The sequence below is a fragment of the Meles meles genome, chromosome 17 (genome assembly GCF_922984935.1).
Source record: "Meles meles chromosome 17, mMelMel3.1 paternal haplotype, whole genome shotgun sequence".
NCBI classification, from domain to species: Eukaryota; Metazoa; Chordata; class Mammalia; order Carnivora; family Mustelidae; genus Meles; species Meles meles.
Genome location: NC_060082.1, coordinates 56,664,405 through 56,688,328, shown reverse-complemented (window position 1 = coordinate 56,688,328; position 23,924 = coordinate 56,664,405). Strand labels below are relative to the sequence as shown.

The window sequence follows — 23,924 nt, the reverse complement described above, 5'->3', positions numbered from 1 at the left end:
GCGCTGGAGGAGAAGTTAACTGTGACCCTTGGTGTTTGAATTTCAACACCAATAACAAAAGGAAGGTATTGTTATTACACCCACCTGGTAAGACTGCGGTGAGCATTTAGTGCCTGAAATCTTCAGGACCCTGCCTGGCTTATACTTGGCTAATATTACCATCACGAAGATTCAGAGTTTAAACTGACATATTATGCAAGTCTTAAATCTATTATAATTACTGATTATCCAGTTAGCCCCACAGAGAAATATCTGCCTAATGGGAAAAAAAAAAAAAGGCATTTAAAGCCATTCAGTTCCCTAAATTCCCTATTCCCTGTCAGCTACCACCTACCACTGATGCGAGATCAGGAGTCCTTCCTCTTTAATCCCATGGTAGTGTCTATGCGAACATTCTACCAGGATGTTTGTGCTGTTGGTGCACCGACTTCCCCACCAAGGCATCTGCGAACTCCTTAGAGACAGCCTCTTTGTCTTGTGCACCTCAGCACCTCCACGACACACAGTCCCGCACATAACAGAAGCTCAATAAAGGTGTGTTAAATTAACAATGTGATACCGTAGGAAATGGATACATATGCAGATATTTATATGTGTGAAAAACACCATCCAGTTCAGGATCGGTGTTCTGTGGACTGCAGTGCCCTTGCTCTCTGTTTCGGGAAGGTAGGCAGCCAAGGCACGTCAGCTAGGACCAAGAAAGAAAAAAGCAATCATTCAAGAAACACGTGAGGGGCCCTCTGTGGGCTTCAGGCAACAGACTAGGCTCTAGGGTTATAAAGACCACATGTCCATCGGTAAAGAGCTCGCAGCCCCATGGGCACCTAGCAGGTGAGGATCTCATCCCCACCAGGGAGCAGAGATGTTGACGTTAAAACCAGATTAAACAATGCGACTCCCAGTTCTACACTGCTGTGCTCTTTCCACTAGAACAATGCCTTTCAAATGCTGAGAGGGCTCACGGTAAAAAACCCATTCTGTAGCACTCCCTAGTAGATACACACACGTCTGAGCTTTTCATCTTCACTCTATTCTATTTCACTTTTTTTTTTTTAAATGTTCAGCCCGACACTAAATGGCTTATGACTCAAAAGTGGAAAAATACTGCTCTAGGAGATATATTTTTAAAACTTTCTCTAGAATTTCAACATCAGATATAATTCCTAATAGTTTCTCTCATGCAATGAATTTGTACCACAACAAAAGAAAATAAATAAGACGCTATCAGAGACTCAAATAACCGACAAAGACTAACAGAGTCATGACGGCTGCCACTTGGGGAATGGGAGGAAGCTAAACCTATCTCCATCAGCTTTCCCTAAAGCCATCAATCCAAGGGAGAGAGCATTTGCTAGGCAAAAACAACCTAGTGGCAAGTCTCCTGACATCCCAGCTCCTTTCCAGCCAGACTATGGCCCCAAAGGCTCTTATCCTATATAGAAATTCTGGAGCTTCGACTTACAATGAATTTTTTTTTTTTAATGATTCTGTGTAATGAAATGTGTTTGGATGAGGAACAATGTATTAAGTGAATTAAAATCAAAATAAGCTATTTTAAATACATTTTACTTTAAAAAAAAAAACTCTCTCTGAAATTTGCCAATCCTCACTTCAGTTAAGGGGAGAAAAGTGTAATGATTTATCCCTGATCTGAATAAAATATGCAGAAATGGATCTTTAGTTACGTTAGTATGTCTTTTGGTTTGCTCTCTGAAATATTTGGGCAAGGGCAGTACACAAATTTTCCTCAACAGGAGATATTTGTACAACACTTGCCATGAAAGGAAATGTGGCAGCAGCAATCATCATTACCCAGTAGCAAGCTAGAGATGAAAACCCCAATGTCACCAGAATTCTTTCAAGAACTGTGTTCCCCGGGAAAGTCACAAACAGGCAGCAAGACCAGAAAAGCCCTTTCTCCATGTTCTAGGTCCACAGGCAGTACTCCAGCTCTGAAAACACCAAGTTTAAGAATATTCATTCAAGGTCTTGGGCTAACTAGCCTCACCATTCACCATCCAAGAAGCAAGTCTGAGTTTACAGGACTCATTTTTGTGACATTTTATAAAAGACAATTTTTTTAAAAAAGCTTTAATAAACCTTCCTGTCTTCCCAAGAGAACTGTGTTTAGAAAAATATCATTTTTATAAAGTAAAGTCTATTTTCCGAAGAAAAAGGAGAAAGGCATACTATTTGTTAGACCTGCCCGATAGAACTTTCTGTGGCAATGTAAGCGTTCTGTGTCTGTGCTCTCTGGTAGCCACTAGCTACCCAGTACCGAGCACTGGAAAGGCACCTGGTGCGACTGAGAAAGTGTATTTTAAATTTTATTTCATTTTAATTAATTTAAATTTAAACAGCCGCATTCGGCTAAGTACCTACCATATGGGGTGGTATAGATTAGAGATCAATGTAAGTAGCAGAGCTGGCTAACTGACTTGTCTCAGAGTGAATATCACAATTTGAAAAAATAATATTCAATATCAGTATTCAATTTTCAGCTTCCCAATTAACATTTAATTAACTAAGTTCCCTCAGAAGTGGTTTTTCAGCAGTTTGGCAATTTTGATTCCAAAACATGAACATCCCAGATCTGCTGAGCACAATTCCTCTGGCAATGTTCAATTTTCCATCTGTGAAACTTAAGCAGAGGGGAAGGGAAAAAGCTGAAACCCACCTTCCTCTTGATACAAAGGGAAGAAATGGAACACATAATCCAGACCAAACGCTAATTTAACCTTCTGGGCTCTCTCATGGATACATCTGCTCATCAGCCCCTGCTTGTGTTGCTTCTTTAACCCAGCTGTGGCTTTCCACAAAAGTCTTTCCTACATTTGTTTGACCTCTTGATTGTGTTCCCTTGTGATCAGGCCATAACCATGACCACCACCTATAGGAAAACCAATTAAAATATAAACACTAAAACATTCTCTATTTAAGTGGTCAGAATGCAGTAGCCTGAAAGGAACAGATGCTTCAGAAAGACTAAAATATGCAGATCACGCCAAGACCACTTTCCAAGCAGGTGGCAAAAGAAAACTGCGCAGTTCCGTAGTCAGCGAGGGAAAGACAACGCAAGAAAATATGATCAGAAATGCGTTGCGGCCATGCTGTGGCCAAAGGATAAGTAACTTCAAGCAGCATCACTGCACTCAGTATAGTCTCAAGGTCAATGCTGAATGTTGTTGGGCTTCTCATCATGCTAAAGTCTATACACAAATAAACCACACACTCGAGCACAAGCGTTTCACTATTTCATTGTGTCTGAATAGAATGAACTTCTAGAACTTTATCTAAAAATACTGTGCGTTGATTTAAAACCAGCAAAGGAGTATGTTACATGCAGAGCAAAGTCACTAGTACCACATACCATATTTGGTGATGCTTAAACTATACAGAGCAAAGCAATTCTAAGATAGCAGCGTAACTCAGGTAAGAATTCAGCATCCTAGCTGAGACTTCATTTTTTTCCTCTACCACGACCACTACCACCACAAGGTCTTAAAGAAGGACTTAGAAGCTCACCTACTCTATCCAAAGAGTATCGGGGTCTCAATGAGACCCAGAGCATACACTAGCCTGGGAGCTTTGCGTCTTGCAGAAAAATAAACAGCTTTGCCAAAAGGAAAAAATGCTCCATCTAGGGCAAATGAGAGCACTCTGACCTAGCAAGAGTCTGTTAGACTCCATAAAACCTAAGCATTGTCAGTCCTTTTCTTCTGAGCATGGATAAAATCTACAGATGCAGCCTGGGAAAGAAGGAGACAGAGAATTTAAAATGGGAACTGCCGTGCTGTTTGACCCTGAGAGTAGCCTCGTACCCTCCTCATTCTTCCAAGCTATGCACTACAGACTCCACTGACCGCAGCATCTGCGGCATGGTCTCTAAGGAAGCTTTCAATTATAAAATTCTATGATAAAAGCCTCAATGTCTAAGACAAGTACTAGAAACCTCAATGCTTTTTTTTTCTCATCATCTTAATTCTTAGGGGGAAAAAGTCAAATAAATGTAATAAACAACACAGAATTTTCACAGCAGAGACCCAAGTTCTCAAAGCACGGAGGGCTTATAAACAGAAAATAAAAATAAACACTACTTCTCATGTAGTTCTTTAAAAGTCCGCTTCAGAATAGTATTATTGCTGTTCCCCCAAATGCAATTTAAGGGCAGAAATATAAATCTACTTAAAGACACTCAGAATATAAATTAACATAGATAAAACTTAATTCTTATATTTAAGTCTCATACAGATTTATGACATTAAAATATAGGTTCCAGTAAACACAAGAAACATACATAAGAGAAAAGAAAGCCATGTTTTGCTTGACTTAAGGTGTAAACACAGTACAATACGACATTAAATGAAAAAACTTACTAAACTATCTCAGCACAAATATGGCTCAGTCCTTCTAAATTCCTAATATATTTATGGGCTAAATATGCTATTTCATTTTACAAGCCCTCAAGTCCTATATAACCCACTCCTATTTCTCTAGGTGAGTTTTGGCAGACGGCTTTTGATAAATGTCAAGCACATTAAAAACATATTATTTAACAGATTTATCAGTATGTAACTATGAAATTACGCATCTGAATTAGCATCCTTCCTAAATGGGGATTCTGAAAAAAACTCAACAGAACTTTTTCTATTTTTTTTTTTTTACAAGCCAAAGCAGCAAAGCATCTTTCAACCCAAAGTGTAATATATATTTAATCATGGCTCCTGACTTAAGCATAACATTACAAACTGTTTCATACGCGTTCAACTAAAGTGCTCACGCTCTTACCTGTATATCCAGCATACCATCCCCAAGAAGCCACCATTCCTAAAAGCCATTTATACATGACTCCTTCAATATACCAGAACCGCTTACTGTCCAGCAGTCGAAGGGGCTGAAGTATAATTACATAGCAGATGTAGGATGAAATAGCAACCAGGTTGTTGGCGACCATGAAGGCAAACCTCATCAGGGCTTTCACCAAGATCCAGCCCAGCCACCGAGCTTCTTCCAAAGTCACAGCCATGCTCACATTGGTGTCCGTCCTGTCTTTCTGAGGTGAAAGAAACATTCATTTAAAAAGGAAAATGGATTATACACATCCAAATAGTCCCCAACACAGAAATCCGCCTCCAGCACAAAAACCACCAGAAAAGCCGAGGATCTAAGCTTTCCCGGTGTAGTACCTCGATGATCTCTCCGGGAAATTCCAGAGGGGGACAGAGAGCGAGGGAGGAGGAGCCGCACAAGGTCAAGGGAGCTGTTCGCAGAGGCACCGGGTATGTCATAATATATTTAGCAAATGATAATACTATTCCCACTAACTAATCAGCGGCTGTCCCCGCACCGCGCCTCACTGCAGTCTGCTGTGGGCACTTTCAGGAAGAAAAACAGACCCACTTGCTTCAGAGAGCCTCAAGTCTCCCCAGACTGACGACACGAGTGACAGAAGGCTGTTGCAGGGACCCGATCCCCTTTCCCAGCTATGAGAACCTGGGTACCCGCACCACCACCATTCCCGGACATCGGTCGTGCCTTAGAAAGCTCTCTCGCATCGGCAGAGAGTTATGCCAACAGTGTTCGTTTGCCGCAAATGGGCTTTTGCCCACCCCCCTCCTTTTTAAGGGGAAAAAGGAGAGGGGCCTAGAAGAGAGGGCAGAAAGGTGAGAGGAAGAAAGTAGGGGCTCACCCGGCGAAAGGAGGAAGGACGGCAGTAGGGGGAGGGGAGCAAAAGCCAGAAGGAGGTGAAGGCACGGGGGCCACGGATGAGGAGAATGAAGTCCCGGAGCAGAGGGCAGACGAGCGAGGGGTGATGGAAGAGGCACAGAGGAAGAGGCGACGGCAGCGCTCGGCAAGGTGGCGGGGACGAGGGGCGCCCGCAGCGGTTTCCGCCGCCCCGGGAAGGGGTCGCGGCGGCGGGGGCGCCCCGCGCTCGGGGCTCACCTCGGCGGGTGCGGACGGCGGGCGGTGGAGCGCGGGGGCGAGCGGGGTCCGGGGCGCGGTGCTGCGCGGCGGCGGCGGCGGCGGGTGTCCCCGGCCGAGGGATCGCGGTCATGGACGCAGTGGCGGCCGAGGCGCGGCGCGAGCGGGCGCGAGCGGGCGCGCGGGCGCCCTACTCCCCTCGCGGCTGCCTGCGGACAGAGGGACGGCGGGGACTCAGAGGCCAGACCTGTCACCGGGGCGGGTCCGGGGAGGCGGGCGGATGTCCCGCGCCCCCGCCTCCTCCTCGGGGCCTACCGCGCCCTCGTCCCTCATGCCGCCGCCGCCGCCGCCGCCTCCTCCTCCCCGGGCCGCACGGCGACGACACCCCTTCCCCGCCCTCTCCGCACCTCTCGGGGCCCGGCGCCGCCGCCGCAGCCGCAGCCCCGGGGCCTGCGCCCGCCGAGCCGGAGGTTACCTCGGGCTGGCCGGGCCCCGGCCCGGGCTGCGGGAGCCAGAGGAGCCGGAAGAATGCATGGCCGGCGGCGGGGCCAGCGGAAGGAGGCGGCGAAGGGGCCCGGCCCCGCTCCGGCTGCGGCGTGGCCCGCGCCCGGTCCCCGGCGGCGCCGAGACTCGTCCCCCCGGGCCCGGCCGCGTTCGCCGGGGTGGCGCGGAGGGGCGGCGGGAGGAAGCGGCGGGAGCCGACACTGCGGCGGAGGCGCCCCCAGAGCGCCCTCTAATGAAGGCGCCGCGGCCGCCGCCCGCGTCCCGGATCCCGCTCGTCCGCGGGTCAGGCCGTTGGGGTCGCCTGGTCCCTAGGCCGGCGGGACCTCGCCGAACCCAGTGCCTAGGAACAGGGCGGCTCAGAAAGGTCCGGTAATGAGCGGCGAGCCTTACACCACACGAGGAGCGCCGCGGTCCAAACCGAGAGCCCCCTTCAGCCAACACAGCCGGTTCTCATTGTTAGGGCTCTCCCCCCTCTGACAAACCGGTTAGTGCCCAGACTGGGAAGCCGTCTCCTTCAAGGCTGGGTGTCCTCTTTTCTTTCCCAACGAAGCCCAGTTGCTCTCACGGCATCTCTTCTGAACCTCCCCAGAGTATTAAGGTCTAGAGTTTAAAATCAATTCATTTTAAGTGCCAGAATTCTTCTTTCTGGAGAGCACCCAGAACATTAATGAAAATTCCAATTCCCCATCCGTGTCCCCATCCCCATCCCCCTAAAGGAAAAAAAAAAAAAAGGACTCCAGTGGGAATGGGTGGTCCACACCGAGACACTGACATTTAGTTAATTGAGCGGGGGAAAAGCACTGAGGCAGCGCCTGCCATTAAGTGCCATTAAGTAACAAAAATGGTGGCCATAGGTATCCCTGGACAGACCTTGTCACTCCTGGACACTGGACCTGCATTCTGTTTCAAACGCTGACCCCCATAAGGATAACAGACAAATAACTCAATGACCTGCTCGCCTGAACATTCTCAAATGGCCTACCTACATTTCAGTTTTTTTAAAAACCGCATAAAATCTTATATCCCTTAATCAAATTTGTAAATGGGGTCAGGGGCAGGTTTTACATGTCCCTAGTGAACTAACATGTTTAAATCAGAATGCCACCTATTCTGTCTGTTTTGAAGATATTTGTTACTGTGTTTGCTTTGGACTCTCAACTATTTAACTATCTCTCTCTCTCTTTGTCTCTCTCTCTCTTTAATTAGCTTGTTGGTCTGCAGGTGAAAGAAAGAGAATTCACTTTTATGCCACATGGAAGAATGCTTTCTATTCCCATTCCCTCTGGCAATGAAGAGATGCATGAAAGCACAGAGCCTGGCTGAACCAATTGATTAGATTCCTTTCCATTTATTATTAATTTGTTTTTATTTATAGATGTTATTTACCTCCTTCACTAATACTATATTTTAACCGTGTGGGGCATAAAAAGGCACAGGCCCTATCAGAGAACTTTCCATATAATTTCAACTAATGATTAACAATAGAAAAGTTAGATATGCTCTTTCCAGTCTTCTGTATTTTCTTTGAGAATTTAGGTACCAAGGTAATAGCGTCCATAAATAAATCTCATGAGAGAAATAATGTAGGTACGGTACAGTAGATTATAGTTCAAAGGATGCCATCATATTCTTTTTTTACATTCAAGTATAGTTAACATAAAGTGTTATGTTAGTTATAGGTGCACAATATAATGATTCAACAATTCTATACATAATTCATCACAATAAGGATATTCTTAGTCCCTTTCACTTATTTCACCCATCCTCCTGCCCACCTCCTGTCAGGAACCCCCCAGTTTGTTCTCGATAGTTAAGAAGCTCTTCCTTGGGGTGCCTGGGTGGCTCAGTGGGTTAAAGCCTCTGCCTTCGGCTCAGGTCATGATCCCAGGGTCCTGGGATGGAGCCCCACATTGGGCTCTCTGCTCAGCAGGGAGCCTGCTTCCTCCTCTCTCTCTCTGCCTGCCTCTCAGTCTGCCTGTGATTTCTATCTGTCAAATAAATAAATAAAATCTTTTCTTAAAAAAAAAGAAGCTCTTCCTTGGTTTATATATTTTTTTCTTTGCTCCTTTGTTTTGTTTCTTAAATTCCACGTATGAGTGAAATTGTATGGTGTTTATCTTTCTCTGGAGGATTTATTTCACTTGGCACTATACCCTCTAGATCCATCCATGTTGTTGCAAATGGTAAGATTTCATGCTTTTTTATGGCTGAGTAATATTCCTCTGTGTGTTTTGTGTGTGTTTTCTTTGGGTAAATACCTAGGAGTGGAATTGCTGAATCATATGGTGGTTCCATTTTTAGTTTTTTGAGGACCTGTTTTCCACAGTGGCTGCACCAGTTTGCATTCCTCTCAACAATGAACGAGAGTCCCTTTTTCTCCACATCCTCACCAACACTTGTTATATGTTATGTTTTGATATTAGCCATTCTGACAGGTGCGAGGTGTTAACTCATTGTTGTTTTGATTTGCCTTTCCCTGATGATTCGTGAGGTTGAGCATCTTTTTGGAAGTCTGGATGTCTTCTTTGGAAAAATGTCTATTTATGTCCCCTGCTCATTTTTTAATTGGATTGTTTGTTTTCTTGGTGTCGAGTTGTATTGGTTCTTCTTTATGTATCATTATATTTTTCAGTGAGTAAGACGGGTAAGGCACATGGATTCTATTTGCTCTGTCCCCTTCAGGATTCCCCCACATGCTGGTAAACACCGGCTGACACACAGAAAGATTGTACAGTGGGATTTGTACCTGGCTCCTGGACCAGTGTGCCACTCCCACAGCACCAGACAGACCAGCGCTCTCCTGAGCTGTATTTAGTACTAACCAGCCAGGCCCAGAGAAGGGCCCGAGGTTGAACAGCACCTTCCACAGTGGATCTCAAACGTTAGTGTACAAAACACCACTCGGGATGTCTACTGAAAAGATAGATTGTCTCCTACCAGAACGTTTTAGTACCCCCAGAGGAGTCAGGGAGCCTGCTTTTTAGAAAACATCATCGGTGGGGTGCCTGGGTGGCTCAGTCGGTTAAGTAGCTGCCTTTGGCTCGGGTCATGATCTCAGGGTCCTGGGATTGAGCCCCACATCGGGCTCCCTGCTCAGCGGGGAACCTGCTTCTCCCTCTCCCTCTGCCTGCTGCTCTGCTTACTTGTATTCTCTACCTGTCAAATAAATAAATAAAATCTTTAAAAAAAAATTAAAAAAGAATATCATCGGTAATTCTGATGTGGGTAGTATACAGAACTTGCTTTAAGAAAACCTGACATAGAGGTATCCTGAGATAATCACATTTTTTTTCCTCAACCTTTCCTAATTTTAAATTATTTGATCATATCTGTTATCATCTATATTAGTCAGCTTTGGCTGCTGTACCATGTACCACAGACTGAGCGGCTTAAACAACAGAAATTTATTTTCTCACAGTTCTGGAGGCTGGAAGGTTACGATCAAGGTGTCGGCAGGGTCGCCCTCTCTCTGGAGCCTCTGAGGAAGTTCCTTCCCAACAGGGTTTTTTTTTTTTTTTCTCCTGAGGCCTCCTTCTCTAGGTTATAGATGGCTGCCCACTCCTATGTTTTAACATGGTTGATGGTGTGTGTGCACGTGTCTGATGTCTGTCTCTTCTGTGTATCTTCATCTCTACTTATAAGGACACTAGTCACATTGGGTGAGGGCCCACCCTCAGGACCCCTATTTTTAACTTAATTACCCCCTCAGAGGCCCTGTCTCCAAATGCAGTCCCATTCTGAGGTACTGAGGGTTAGGGCTTCAATATATGAGCTTTAGGGAGACACAGTTCAGCCATAACATCATCCTTCTACTGCTTACGCTGCTTTACACTATTTAAGTAGCTCCTTGTGGAAGGGATATGGAAGCCCCAATTTTGATTATTTCAGCTGTTCTCCTCTTGACTGGCTCCTATCTCATTAGACCTTTCTTGAAGTTAAGCAAACAAAGCAAGATACCATAGTCCAAGCGTAGATATGCCCTGGTCTTTTGTTTTGTTTTGGTTGGTTGCCCAGGGCCAATGAAGGGGGTTATCTTTTTAACTTTCTTGACCACTGCGGCACATTCAGTTTCAAGATAATTCAATACTGAGGAGCCTGGGAATCTCAGTCAGGTGAGCAGTCAGCTCTCGGGTCATGATCTCGTTGTGGGATCGAGCCCTTTGATGGGCTCCTCACTCAGCGGGGAAGCTGCTGGAGAGTCTCTCTCTCTGCCTTTCCCTCTGCTCATGCTCTCTCTCTCTCCCAAATAATAAATAAATAAATCTTAAAAAAAAAAAAAAAGACAACTCAGGACCTACAATGGTTAAGACTCTGTATTTGAGTTGACTTCAGGGAACAATTTCAGATTATGCTTAATTTATACTATTTCAGAGTTCATCTTAGATATACAATGTGTATCTATATAAATGTTTTGGCCCTGCCATTTTTCAACCCACTTAGGTACCCTCCTGAGGCTTTTCATTGTTGTAGCTCATTTCCAAAGCAGTCCAGGCAGACACATGTATAAATGATTTCAATGACACTAACAAGCTTGAGAAGGCCAGGTCTTTCAGAGAGATCTGAAGAAATCAAGGACCTTCTTTAATAGGTTCCTGCTACCTTAGAGCTCTGTTTATCAAAACGCAAGCATTAATCGAGTCAAGCACTTGACAGTCTTCATGTGCACCCCAATGAGGGGGGGCCGGGGAACAGACTCCACCCTATAGCCACAGGCGTGTTGGAGTTTCAGTTTCAAAAGCCCACATGTGAACCACAAGAAGATGGTCCTTTGAAAGAGAAAGATGACTTCTCACATTTCCAGGAGTTTCCAGACATTTTAAAACATTCTAACCACAATACCTTAGAAGGTTTGATTCCACCCATCTGGTGGAATACACATTAACTAATCAGATTATAACCAGGAAGGGGCTCCCTTGGGCAGAAGAATCCCCTGGGCGCTCTCTTTTTCCTTGTGGCAATTACAAAAACATTTCACCTACCTGGGCTGATCTCTGTGCTAGAGCTTCAGTGATCTAGTTCCTGTCGAGGGGGAAAGCCCCTCGACAGTGCTATAAGTGTGCGATGAGCTGGCCCAACTACCCCCGTGTCACCAAAAACAGTTGCAAACTAGAAATTAGCACCCAAAAGTCAAATTCTGACTGCTCGTCGGCTTTAACTTCAAACAAAAAGGGGAATATATCTATTATAAATATATGTATATAAATAAATATATAATGAATATGTAAGATATACAAGGGAAATGTGTATATTATAAATGTATGTAAATATATAAAAATATAAAATATATAATACATAAGAAATATAGATTATATAGTAAATATATAAACATATATATTAACATAATTTTAAAATTTTATATTAGTGTCAGTAATCATTTTATATAAAATGTATGAAGGCTTACAGCCTCAATATTTTTTAGACAAGTTGGGTCAAATCATCGAGACTTGACTATAGCTTCATTTAAGCCATTTCAGCTACATTTTATTAACAAGGTTGGCCCTAAACAATACTGTGGAGTAAATAATTCTCTCTTCTCTGCACCCCTCTCCTTTTTGACTGATTTCCCTTTTCCCCTCTTCTTTTTTTTTCTTTTAAAGATTTTATTTACTTATTTGACAGACAAGTAGGCAGAGAGGCAGGCAGAGAGAGAGGAGGAAGCAGGCTCCCCACTGAGCAGAGAGCCCGATGTGGGGCTCGATCCCAGGACCCTGGGATCATGACCTGAGCTGAAGGCAGAGGCTTTAACCCACTGAGCCACCCAGGCGCCCCCTTTTCCCCTCTTAATACTAAAATGATTCCTAGTTTCCAAAGGGCACTGAAGACCCGACCTAAGACCCCCACTCTCCCACTAGATTCTCTAAGCTAGAAACTTCTTTCTTAACTGTCCAACATTGCATTTCCTTGGGTTAGCCCTGTCTTCCCTGCCTAGTGCGGGAATCCATGCCAAGCTCTTGCTTCCTACAGGATGAACACTTTACAAAGAACCTCCTAAAATCCCCTGAGTCTAACCCCCCTGCAGTGGTGATTATCAGGCACTGTAGTAGATGAGTATTCTTTTTTTTTTTAAAGATTTTATTTATTTATTTGACACACAGAGAGAGATCACAAGTAGGCAGAGAGGCAGGCAGAGAGAGAGAGAGGAGGAAGCAGGCTTCCTGCTGAGCAGAGAGCCCAATGCGGGGCTCGATCCCAGGACCCTGAGATCACGACCTGAGCCGAAGGCAGTGGCTTAACCCACTGAGCAACCCAGGCGCCCCGTAGATGAGTATTCTTGTAAGATATGTGGAGAAGGCTATTTCAGCAAGTTCCTCCCCTGATAAAACCTATGAAGTTATATGGTACATCTATGAATAAGACAAATGCAGGAGCGCCTGGGTGGCTCATTTTGTTAGGAGTCTTAGTCTAGATGAAGTCTGCTTGAGATTCTCTCTCTCCTGCCCACTCTGCTCCTTCCCCCAACCCGTGCACTTGAGCTCGTGCTCTCTCTCTCTCTCAAATAAATCTTTAAAAAAAGAGAGAGAGACAAATTCAGATTTAAAATCGTATTTTCCTAACAGAACCAAAATAATGACCTTATTAGTGATTATGTTAAAATGGTAATAACAGCTGACATGTATTGATGACTTTCAACAGTTAAAATGGTAATAACAGCTGACATGTATTGATGACTTTCAACATTCTGGGCCCTGTTCTCAATGGTTTGCCGACGTTCACTCATTCAGTCTTCATGAAGACCTTATGAGGACCATATCATTAGGCATATCTCACAGATGGAGAGATTAGACAATCTGCCCTAGGTGGCCCAGCCGGCAAGTGGCAGAGCTGAGACTGGAAAGGCTCCAGAGCCCAGGCTCCTGTCCACACACTACGGTGTTTCTTTAGGAGAGACCGGTGGAAAAGCTCTTCTCCACTGAGAGACAGAGAAGTTTCAGAAGATGCTACTCTTTTCCGGTACTTTTTTAAATCTGAATTTGTCTCTCTCTTTTTTCCCTCCCTCCTCACCCCTCCCCTGATTCGTGCCCCCACACTCTATTCTGCTCCTCACACTAAGGGATTCACCCTCTTGAAAGGACGCTCGGTGTAACCTTGCACATTCAAGTTCGTGCGTTCTTTGTTCCTGCTTTTCCCTTCTCTGTGTCTATTTGATTATATTCATCCCTTGGGCTCCAGCTAAAATATCAAAGACCCTCCCACCGCTCCAGAATTCATTACCTCTTCCTCATATATATGCGTTCACCTGCGTGCTCACTGCCTTGCAATGAGCCTGGCTGTTTTATTTTTCAAGTTCTCTGCGGAGATTAGGAGTTCCACATCACCTGTCTTTCTCATTATCATTTCCCTGGTGTCTAGCTCACTGCCTTCTAGATGGTAGGAAACGAATTTTTTTTTAAGATTTTATTTTCAAGTCATTTCTACACCCAAGGTGAGGCTCAAACTCACAACCCTGAGATCAAGAGACGCAAGCTCCACGGACCGAGCCAACCAGGCACCCAGGAAATGAATTTTTTAATTCAATATTTGTCTAATTTATTCAGATTAAGTCATTTTTTTTAATTGACATACAGGATACCTTGAATGGTAACATCATCACTATCATCCAAACCAAGGCAGAAGAAAGAATATTGCTCATACTTCATTTTAAAAGTATTTCAATCTTTTCAGCATGATTGTTTCAATAATATTCAGTGACTAGAAGTACCTCAACTGAATCACTAATGATACAAAAGAATAATAACTTCTTTTATTCTTAAAATGGCATTCTCTCTCTTTTCGCAAACCTTCCTAGATAATGTGATCGTCATGTTTTTCTGAAAGTGCCATATTTAACATTGCATTTTCCTGTTCCAGCTTTGACATGGTTTCCCCACGTGGGAATAAATCTACTCTGAATGTCTCCATCTGGTTAACTTCGGGGCCTTCACTACCCAATTCCTCACTCATTCTAGACTTTATCAGCCAATGGGTTGTGCACACCGTGGGTTTTAGTGAGGTTCACGAGGCAGAGCCCGGTGCTGCTAAGGGCTGCCTCCGTTTACCCTACTCTATTATGACCATTTTCAATGAGTGCCATAAAGTCAAAGGTTGGGAAACATTGTCAAATTCTACTTCAGTTCTCATTTACTTCCCAACCAGCCTCCTCTGCTTTTAAACGGGCACATTCCATAGCTTCTCTTTGGCCGTGACACCTCACACCGAGAATGCCATCCTTCTTTCTTTCAGGCCATCTCTTAACCCACAGGAAGCCTGTCTTCTTGCCCAGGATTCCAGAGCCCCTTCTCTGAATAACTACTGCGTTTATAGAGGACCTCACAGTTCTGACCGAATTCTTTGCTTTTGCACATCCCTTCTGAATGCTCATTGCCATGTAAAGGCGCCATTAAGTGCCCATTTAGGAACCTGCCCTTCAAGGAGGTCTCAGCCTATGAACTGTCAGATTCGAGAAGTTCTGAGTGCCTAGTTTCATGGGGCTCTAACTCAGACTGCAGACAAATTCCAGCTGCTCTGTCTCACCTCTTTATCTGCTGGTCGCTCAGTAGCTACATCCTTTCCATCATTCTGTCCTTCCACGCTCCAACTTCCTGTTTAAAACAAGATCCATTTTCCTCAGCCTCTTTAGATCCTCCAAGAAGTTGAATCTTCTCAAGGTCTGGGTTCTGGGTAGTTCCCACATAAGACTTCTTCCTTCACGGTTACTTGAATTCCAGCTTGGCAATTTCCTGGGACTCTGTCCTCAGACTTTCCCCACACTGCCTTCTTTCTGGAAACAGTATCCTGACTACCTCCTCTGAATTACCTTCTCCCTTTCTCTCCCCTCACCTCCATCCTCAGGACACCCCACCGAATCTCATCTCTAGATTCCCTCCACAGCTCCAAGACCTACTATTGGCACTAAACTCTAAAGTTGTTCTGGAACCTTTGATCTCATAAATGTCCAATGTTTCTGGGTGTTCCCACAAATTAAAACAAAAAAATCCACTGGCACATCTCCATTTTGGTGTCGGGGTGGCAGAATTTAGTGATGTTTGATAAGGAAGAATTCCTCTGTAGAAGAGGAAGACAGGATAATTGCACTTACGAACAGAGGAGAGGGGGTGTGGGGAAGTGATGTGGGCTCTTCATCATAGAGTATCAGAAGCAGAGCTGGGGTGGCCTTAGGGGGACAGGTTCCTCCTGGTTGACCCAGGGCTTTCATGATTTTAGCACCCAAAGTCTGCATCCCAGAAAGTGACTCAGTCCTGGCAGATGGCTAGTGACCCTATGTGAACTCCTGACCCGTGGGTCCCCAAGCAATCCCTTAGCCAGGTCACAGAGGTCCAACTTCCCTACCCACCCCACCTTTCTCTGCTATACCTGGTCCCTGATGATCTGATACATCAGAGGTTAACAAGCCATTCAGAGCTGATAATGTGTTTAATGTTTCCTTTAAATCGTATTACTTGTCCTTACCCGGGTTAAATTTCCCATTCTTATCCAAGCCTTCTGCAGTGTAGCTTGGCTCTTTCGGTGATTCAAATCAGCTTAAATCCTAAAGGGTTTGAGCAGACATTTTCACTGTGCTCATATTCGAGCTGTGTGTTTAAAGTTGATTTATCATCTTGGGGACTGGGCCTGTTGGCTGAGACCCTGCTGTAATGAAAATCATGCCACCTTGCATTCCTCCACTGCTTTGCAGTCAACAAAGCTCCCCCACACCGCCCCCCCCAATCTCTCTCTCTCTCTCACACACACACACACATCTTGTTGGAGGCTAGCAATAACCCCTTGAGATAGGCAGGTACTTATTGGTTGAAAGAAGTAAGAAGGGTAAGGAAAGAATTTCCTTGCAAGTGGTTTCCTCTTGAAATGTCATTAAGAAACATTTAATAAAACACACTTTAAAATCCTCTGTTTCTTTCAAACTTTATCTCCAAAGAGTAAACCAAAATGGAGTTCTAAATTGTCTGGAACCATTATTTACGACGGCCAAACTATGGAGGCAGCCCAAGTGTCCGTCAATAGAGGAATGGACAAAGAAGTGTGCTACACACACATGCACGCACACACACACACACACGCACGCACATGCACACATGCACACACACAGGAATATTACTCAGCCATAAGAAAGAATGAAATCTTGCCATTTGCAACCACACGGATGGATCTAGAGGGTACAGGGTATTATGTGAAGTGAAAGAAGTCAGAGAAAAAAATGCCATGTGATTTCACTCATATGTTAAGAAACAAAACAAATGAGCAGAGGAAAAAAAACAGAGAGACAAACCAAGAAATGGACTCAGCTACAGAGAACCGATCGCTGCTAGAGGGGAAGGGGGTTGGGGTATGGGTGAAACAGATGAGGATGACTTAGGAGTACATTTATGGTGAAAACAAAAAATTTTACGAGTAGAAAATTTTTTCTTTGCTCATGAATTGTTTGACTAATTCGAAAAAATAAAAAATATTTTAAAAAATTCTCTGGAATCAGCTGTTGGCCACCACACAGACTTGAGAAACTTAAGAGTCAGGCTAGGGGGGTCCTGGACCAGCTTCTCCCTCCCAACACAGCCACCAACAGGCCCTAGAGCTACGGTTCCGCTCTCTGTCACCCTGAAGGCTGGCAGGCCTTGCCCCTCTATTCCTTCTCTCCCAGAATATTATTTCTATGGGGAAACGCAGACTTATAAACATTCTCTTGAAATATTACCCGACGGAAAATTGAGAACTGTCAATAAAGAATATCTTATCTGGGGCTCCTGGGTGGCTCAGTGGGTTAAGCCTCTGCCTTCGGCTCAAGTCATGATCCCAGGGTCCTGGGATTAAGCCCCTGATTGGGCTCTCTGCTCAGCAGGGAGCCTGCTTCCTCTTCTCTCTCTGCCTGCCTCTCTGCCTACCTGTGATCTCTGTCTGTCAAATAAATAAATAAAATCTTTAAAAAAAAAAAGAATATCTTATCCTTTGGCTTCCTGTTGTATCGTCTCATAAACGCGAGTTCCTGCTTTAAGAACTACAGATTAAACAGAGCTATGGGCAAAGGAGCGATGCTAAAATGCTACCTCTTCGAGTATGAGATTTTAAAAAATGTAGTGCCATTCAAGTGATATTAATTATATAGTTTAAATTCTTATATGAGGCTTTGGTAAAGTTTCAGTAAATCCATGCTACATTGAATTAAATGATATTCAATGGCCAGTTTGTTCTCCCCAGCAGATTTTATATACACTAAAATCTGGAATTAATGAGAGTCCCCAGGGAGTTAAACGTCTGCCTTCAGCTCAGGTCATGATTCCAGGGTCCTGGGATGGAGCCCCACATCAGGCTCCCTGCTCAGCGGGAAGCCTGCTTCTCCTTCTCCCACTCGCCCTGCTTGTGTTCCCTCTCTCACTGTGTCTCTCTCTGCCAAATAAATAAGTAAAATCTTAAACAAAAATAAAAATTAAAAAGAGCCCCCAGATGACTCTTTTGGTTAGGCACATGTGGGAGACATTGAAATAGAGTAGGTATTTTGGAAGAATGTCATCCGGGGACTAAAACCCTTTATAATGGCTGATGAGGGCCTATAGAACTGACATCGTGCCTCCCTCTCCAGCTTGTCCCGTGTGGGTCCCCTTCCAAACCCAGGTATATACGAGAACCCATTGTGTGCCTTTCCACCTCAGGGGTTTGGCCTTTCATTTCCCTGGGGGAAGGTACTTTCTGGGCCCTTCACTTGGTCAAATCAGGTTCATCTTTCTTATCTCAGCTCAATCCTACCTTATTACATTAGCCTCCCCCACAACGCCCCCGGCATAAGGTCTCTGAACATCCTGTTCCTTCCCTTCATAGCACTTCATCACCATTTGTCATCGAACCTCTCATTAGTAGTTTAATGTCCGAATTTCATACCAGGCTGTAAACTCTGACAGCGTATGGATCGTGTGTCTCTTCTTTACCATTGTGGCTTTAACCCCCGGAATGCACCTGGGACAGAAACAGGCCCAATAAGTAGCTGCTTCAGTTCCACTGAAATTGCCATCAGCTAGATTTGAGGTTTGGGAAGCATGTTCCTGTTTCTAGTCTATTCACCTTCCAAACCATGAGCTCCACTGCTGTGCAAATCTTCTAGACACGGATAACTCTGAATGTCCAGAGCTTTCGCGTGTCCCCTACTGGTCCATTGAAATGTCCCCAAATGTAAAAAAAAAAAAAAAAATGTAAAAATGTTAAAAAAAAAAAGTAAAAAAAAATTATTGAGAGTGTACTGTGCTGGATGGATACTTTATATAGTTAATCTAATTTGCTCCTCAGAACCACCCTTGAGGAATGTTATCTTGATTTCACGAGTGAGAAGTGAAAGGCTTAGGCAGATTAGCTAACTAATCTATTGGGTCTTGAAGGGGATGAAAACCAAGATGGCGCCGGAGGCGTGCATTCTTGACTTTCAAGCACATGTTTCATTCATTAGAATCAGGTTTGGCTCTGCATGATGGAAAAGGCCAAAGTACAGTAACGGTGACGTAAGCTGGACGTAAAATGACATCTTCCTCGTGTTAGACACCAAGGAAAGCTATCTGGGGTCGTCACCCTAGTAGATACAGGGTCTAATTTTTTCTAAGGCTCACACACTAGCTGCTAGGTGGAAAACTAGGCATCGGAAGCTAGAACTGGAACTGAAAGACCAGCTAGATTTTGGGAGTATCCAGGCAAGAGAGGACAGACAGTAGCTTGGGCTAGGGTGATGGTTGTTGAGAAGATGCATTTGAGAGAAATTTAGGAGGGAAAAGTTGGCAGGACATGGTGAGAGGTTGGAAATGCTATTTCCAAGATCACGTAGATCAACTCAAGTGTAAAAGTGAAACTGGGCTTCAAATTCCACATCGGACTAGTCAAACAGTATCGTGCTAATCACTGAAACACTAGGGTAGACCCAGAGAATATCATCCCACCCAAGTATAAACTGTCTGATCTGGGCCTTTGTTAGAAGAATCAAAGGTTCTAAAGAGCAAATTACGGCTCCTTAACTTGCTGCCCTAAGCAAAGACCATTTAAATCACCTCCAATCAATGTGTTCCACAAGGAAAACAATCTTCTTTATAGCCTACCAACCACTCCTCACCTCAAACAGACTTGCCATAAATGAAGCCAGGAACTCCTGCAGCTCTAAAATGTTTTCCTCCTACTAAAAAGTGTTCTAATAGTTCCCATGAACTACTTATCTAGCTTTTATTGGTGTGGAACTGTGCCTCTCACAGTATTTCCAAATGATCATTTGTTTCTGTCTCATTTCTTAATTCATATTTTTTTAATTCCCCATCTCCCCTTCTCTCTTAACTCATATTTCTAAACTGCAGATAGCGAAGCAAAGTATTATTTACTTAGAATTGTCATTGTGGTTTTATGATAATTTTAACATTCTTTGCAAGATGTCGCTTCTTTTTAGTAGCAAGAACAAACAGTATGTAAAACTTCTTCATTGCTGCTCTCCTTTTTGTACCATAAAAAGAATTGATGGCTTTAGAAATTAGGATTATGAGCCAAGCAAACAATGACGAAAAAAGCTTGATGGTACAGAATGAAAATTTACACTTAAACACAGCTCTACTGTCTTTCTCCCATTTATATTTAATCTAAAGTCTCTAATAAACCTGCAGGAACTTCTTTTTATATCTGTAAAGTACATAAATGTTTTCTTTGCAAAGTAATAATTAGCATATACTAATATTACTAAATTAGACCCTATAGGAGCCCAATTATTTTACTCTGCAATATTTAGCAATTTTAGCTTAAATTCATTTCATTACAAAAGCACTAAAAATGAGGTTAATGAAATAATTCTGAAAATCTTCCAAAGGTGACCAGGATGAGTTTAGGCAATTTGGGGGGCCAACTGCGTGTGTGGCCGAGGCGGGCATGTTTCTCTCTTTTAAAGGTAGCGATAAATTCTGCCCCCATTCCTGAAAATAACTGATTCAGTCAGAAAAGCTCAAACACTGCCCCAACATCTAGCAGCTCCAAGAATGCAAATTTAGGCATTCCGTAGCACCCGCCCACCAGCAACCCACTCTTGGGCTCTCCTTGAGCCTTGTCACCACCCAGAACTGCTTCAATTATGGCAATTAATCTCCAATATTCTGGCCTCTGATCATGACTCTCTGTCCTTCCAGCTCTGTCCATTCTTCCCAACTTGGAACGCCCCACCCCACCTTTGTCCCCTGTGCTCTCTCTCCCTGGGTATCTCTCACCTCATTTATCATTCTCACTGGTACCTTCAACTTGCCCTTCCCGTAGTCTTTTTATCACACCAGCCCACAAAGCCAGGGATGGGCCATGAAAATCCATTTTTTTGTCCAACCCATATTGACGATATTGGACTCAGTGGAAAAAAGTCACAACGCCCAGTCCAGAAGAGTGGTGCACTTGGAAATCCTTTTGTACATCCCTGATCAGCTTCCAGCCCATCTGTTTCACGTTAAATACAATACCCTCCTCACCTCAAACTTCTCATCTGCGTTCTCTTCCCTCGGGCCCCACAGAAGGGACTTTCTCCTGCCTGACTCTTTGCCCCCAGCTGGAAACCTGTCTGTAGCCACCTTCAAGTGCTTTTGATCTGGAGAAGTTTTAATTCACATTTCTTAGGCACATTAAGGGAAAGAGTTACTAGGAATTTCCTCATTTTGTGTGACTATTTTTAAAACATTAAACATTTCACCACCCCAACAAGAAACCCTATATCCACTAGCAGTCATTCCATCATTTCTCCCCGAACTCCTCAGCCCTAGGAAACTGCTCTTCTTTTTTCTGTCTCTATGGATTGACCCATTCTAAAGAACTTTTTTTTTAAAGATTTTATTTATTCACTTGACAGACAGAGATCACAAGTAGGCAGAGAAGCAGGCAGAGAGAGAGGAAGGGAAGCAGGCTCCCCGCTGAGAAGAGAGCCCGATGCGGGGCTCGATCCCAGGACCCTGGGACCATGACCTGAGCTGAAGGCAGAGGCTTTAACCCACTGAGCCACCCAGGCGCCCCGGATTGACCCATTCTAGACATTTTACATAAATGGAGTCAACACACTATGACCTTTTGTGTTTGGATTTTATCACTTAGCATAATGTTTTCAAGGTTCATCCATGTTGTGGAATGGATTGGAACTGCATTTGTTTCTATTGTCCAATACTAGTCTATGGTCTCGGTACAACACATTTTATTTACGCATTCATTCGCTAGCTGATGTTGGGGTTGCTTCCGCTTTGGGGCTATTATGAATAATGCTGCTAGAACCATTCCTGTCCAATCTGTTTTCAGTTCTCTTGGTCATATTCCTAGGAGAGGAATTGCTGGGTCATATGGTAACTCTACGTTTAACCTTTTGAGGAACTACCAAGACTGTTTTTTCAAAATGGCTACACCATTTCCCATTCCCGTAAGGAGTCCAATTTCTCTATATTCTCATCAACACTTGCTATTCTCCCTCTTTTTGCTTACAGGCATCCTAATGGGTGTGAAATAATATCTCATTGTGGTTTTGATTTACATTTTCCTGATATTTAATGATCCTGACTATCTTTGGGGTGCCTGGGTGGTTCAGTCGGTTAAGCGTCCAACTTTTGATTCAGCTCAGGTCATGATCTCAGGGTCGTGAGATCAAGCCCTGCTTCAGGCTCCATGCTGGGTATGGAGCTGCTTAAGATTCTCTTTCCCTCTCCTCGGCCACTCCCCCCTACTCATGCGCTCTCCCTCTCTCTCTCTCTCTTTAAAAAAAAAGATGATATTGACTATCTTTTCATATGCTTATTGGCCATTTGTATATTTTCTTTGGAAAAATATCTATTCAGACACTTTATCCTTTTTACTCCAGGTTGTCTTTTTAGAGTTGGGTTATAAAAGTGCTTTACATAGCCTAAATACAAGGACCTTACCAGATAGATGAGTTGCAAGTATTCTCTACCACTCTGTGGGTTTTCTTTTCTCTTCTTGATGGTACAGCAACAAAAATTTCTAATTTTTTAAAAAGATTTATTTATTTATTTGACAGACAGATCACAAGCAGGCAGAGAGAGAGGGAGAAGCAGGCTCCCTGCTGAGCAGAGAGTCCGATGTGGGGCTTAATCCCAGGACCCTGAGATCATGACCTGAGCCCAAGGCAGGGGCTTAACCCACTGAGCCACCCAGGAGTCCCCCAAAATATCTAATGTTGATGATGTCTACTTTAACTCTTTGTTGTTGGTGGTGGTGCTTGCGCTTTTGGTGTCATATCTAAGAAGCCGTGGCTTAATCCAAGATCTCAAAGATTTACACCTATGTTTTCTTCCAAGAATTTAAGTTTTACAGTTTGAGCCAATTTTTGTATGAGGTGTGAGGCGGGGATCCACTTTCATTCTTTTGCATGTGGCTATCCAGTTGCCCCAGACTATTTTCCCTCCATTGGAGGAGGCTGGCGCCCTTTTCAGAATCGATTGACCATAAATGTGAGGGTGTATTTCCAGGCCTTCCATTCTATCTATTGATCTATATGTCTTAACTTATGCTGGTACCATATTGTCTTGATAACTACAGCTTTGCAGTAAGTTTTGAAATAAGGAAGTGTGACTCTCCCATCTTCACTCTTCTATTTCAAGATTGTTTCAGTTATTTTGGGCCCCTTGAATAGTTCCATATGAATTTTAGGATCAGCTTGTTGCTTTCTAAAAGCAAAACAAAACAAAACCAACTGGGATTTAGATAAGGATTATGTTGCATCCACAGTGTCCTGGGGAGTGTCCGTATTTGAAGTCTTTTTATTTGTTTAGATCTTCTTTAATCACTTTCAACAATATTTTGTAGTTTTCAGAGTATAGGTTTTATGGTTTTTATCAAATGTATTCCTGAGCATTTTATCCTTCTTGATGCTGCTGTAAATAGAACTGATTTCCTAATTTCATTTTCAGATTTTTTATTACAAGTGTATGGACAACATTTTTTATATACTAATCTTGTAGCCTGTGACCTTGATGAACTCATTTATTGGCTGTAATACTTTCTTTGTGTGGATTCAGGATTTTCAGTGTATAAGATCATGTCACCTGTCACCTGAAGGTTCTTTTTTTTTTTTTTAATATTTTATTTATTTGACAGAGAGAAATCACAACTAGGCCGAGAGGCAGGCAGAGAGAGAGGAGGAAGCAGGCTCCCCATGGAGCAGAGAGCCCGATGTGGGGCTCGATCCCAGGACCCTGGGATCATGACCTGAGCCGAAGGCAGAGGCTTTAACCCACTGAGCCACCCAGGCGCCCCTGTCACCTGAAGGTTCTTAAGGACTACAACGACTGCACAGTGGTAGGACTAAGCTGGGGGTGGTTTTTCAATCCCTTCAAATTAGTGATGTGTTTTTTGCTGAGAATGTTTCATTTTTCTAATTAGAAAAGATAAGTCTCTGAACAACAAAATTCACTACTCATTCTTTACACATTGCATTTCAACTAATGCAACTGAAAAACACAGTTTTGGTTTTTTGTTTTTTTTTTTAACCACAAGGGTTGCATTTATCAGCCTATAAAAACGCA

At 43.7% G+C, this 23,924-nt stretch overlaps 1 protein-coding gene across 8 annotated transcripts in view; it reads right to left on the bottom strand.

Moving 5' to 3' along the window:
- The window catches only part of LPGAT1 (lysophosphatidylglycerol acyltransferase 1), a 126,271-nt gene that overhangs the window by 80,990 nt on the left and 21,357 nt on the right, over positions 1 to 23,924 (bottom strand). Inside the window, exons 1-3 of one of the 8 annotated variants that reach the window (XM_045981921.1) lie at positions 6,398 to 6,538; positions 5,944 to 6,131; positions 4,789 to 5,049 (exon numbers count right to left, since the gene is read on the bottom strand). In XM_045981921.1, the coding sequence (XP_045837877.1) occupies positions 4,789 to 5,049; positions 5,944 to 6,055 (373 nt within the window). In that variant the 5' untranslated portion in view covers positions 6,056 to 6,131; positions 6,398 to 6,538. The other 7 variants (XM_045981922.1, XM_045981923.1, XM_045981927.1 and 4 more) reach the window with 7 other exon arrangements.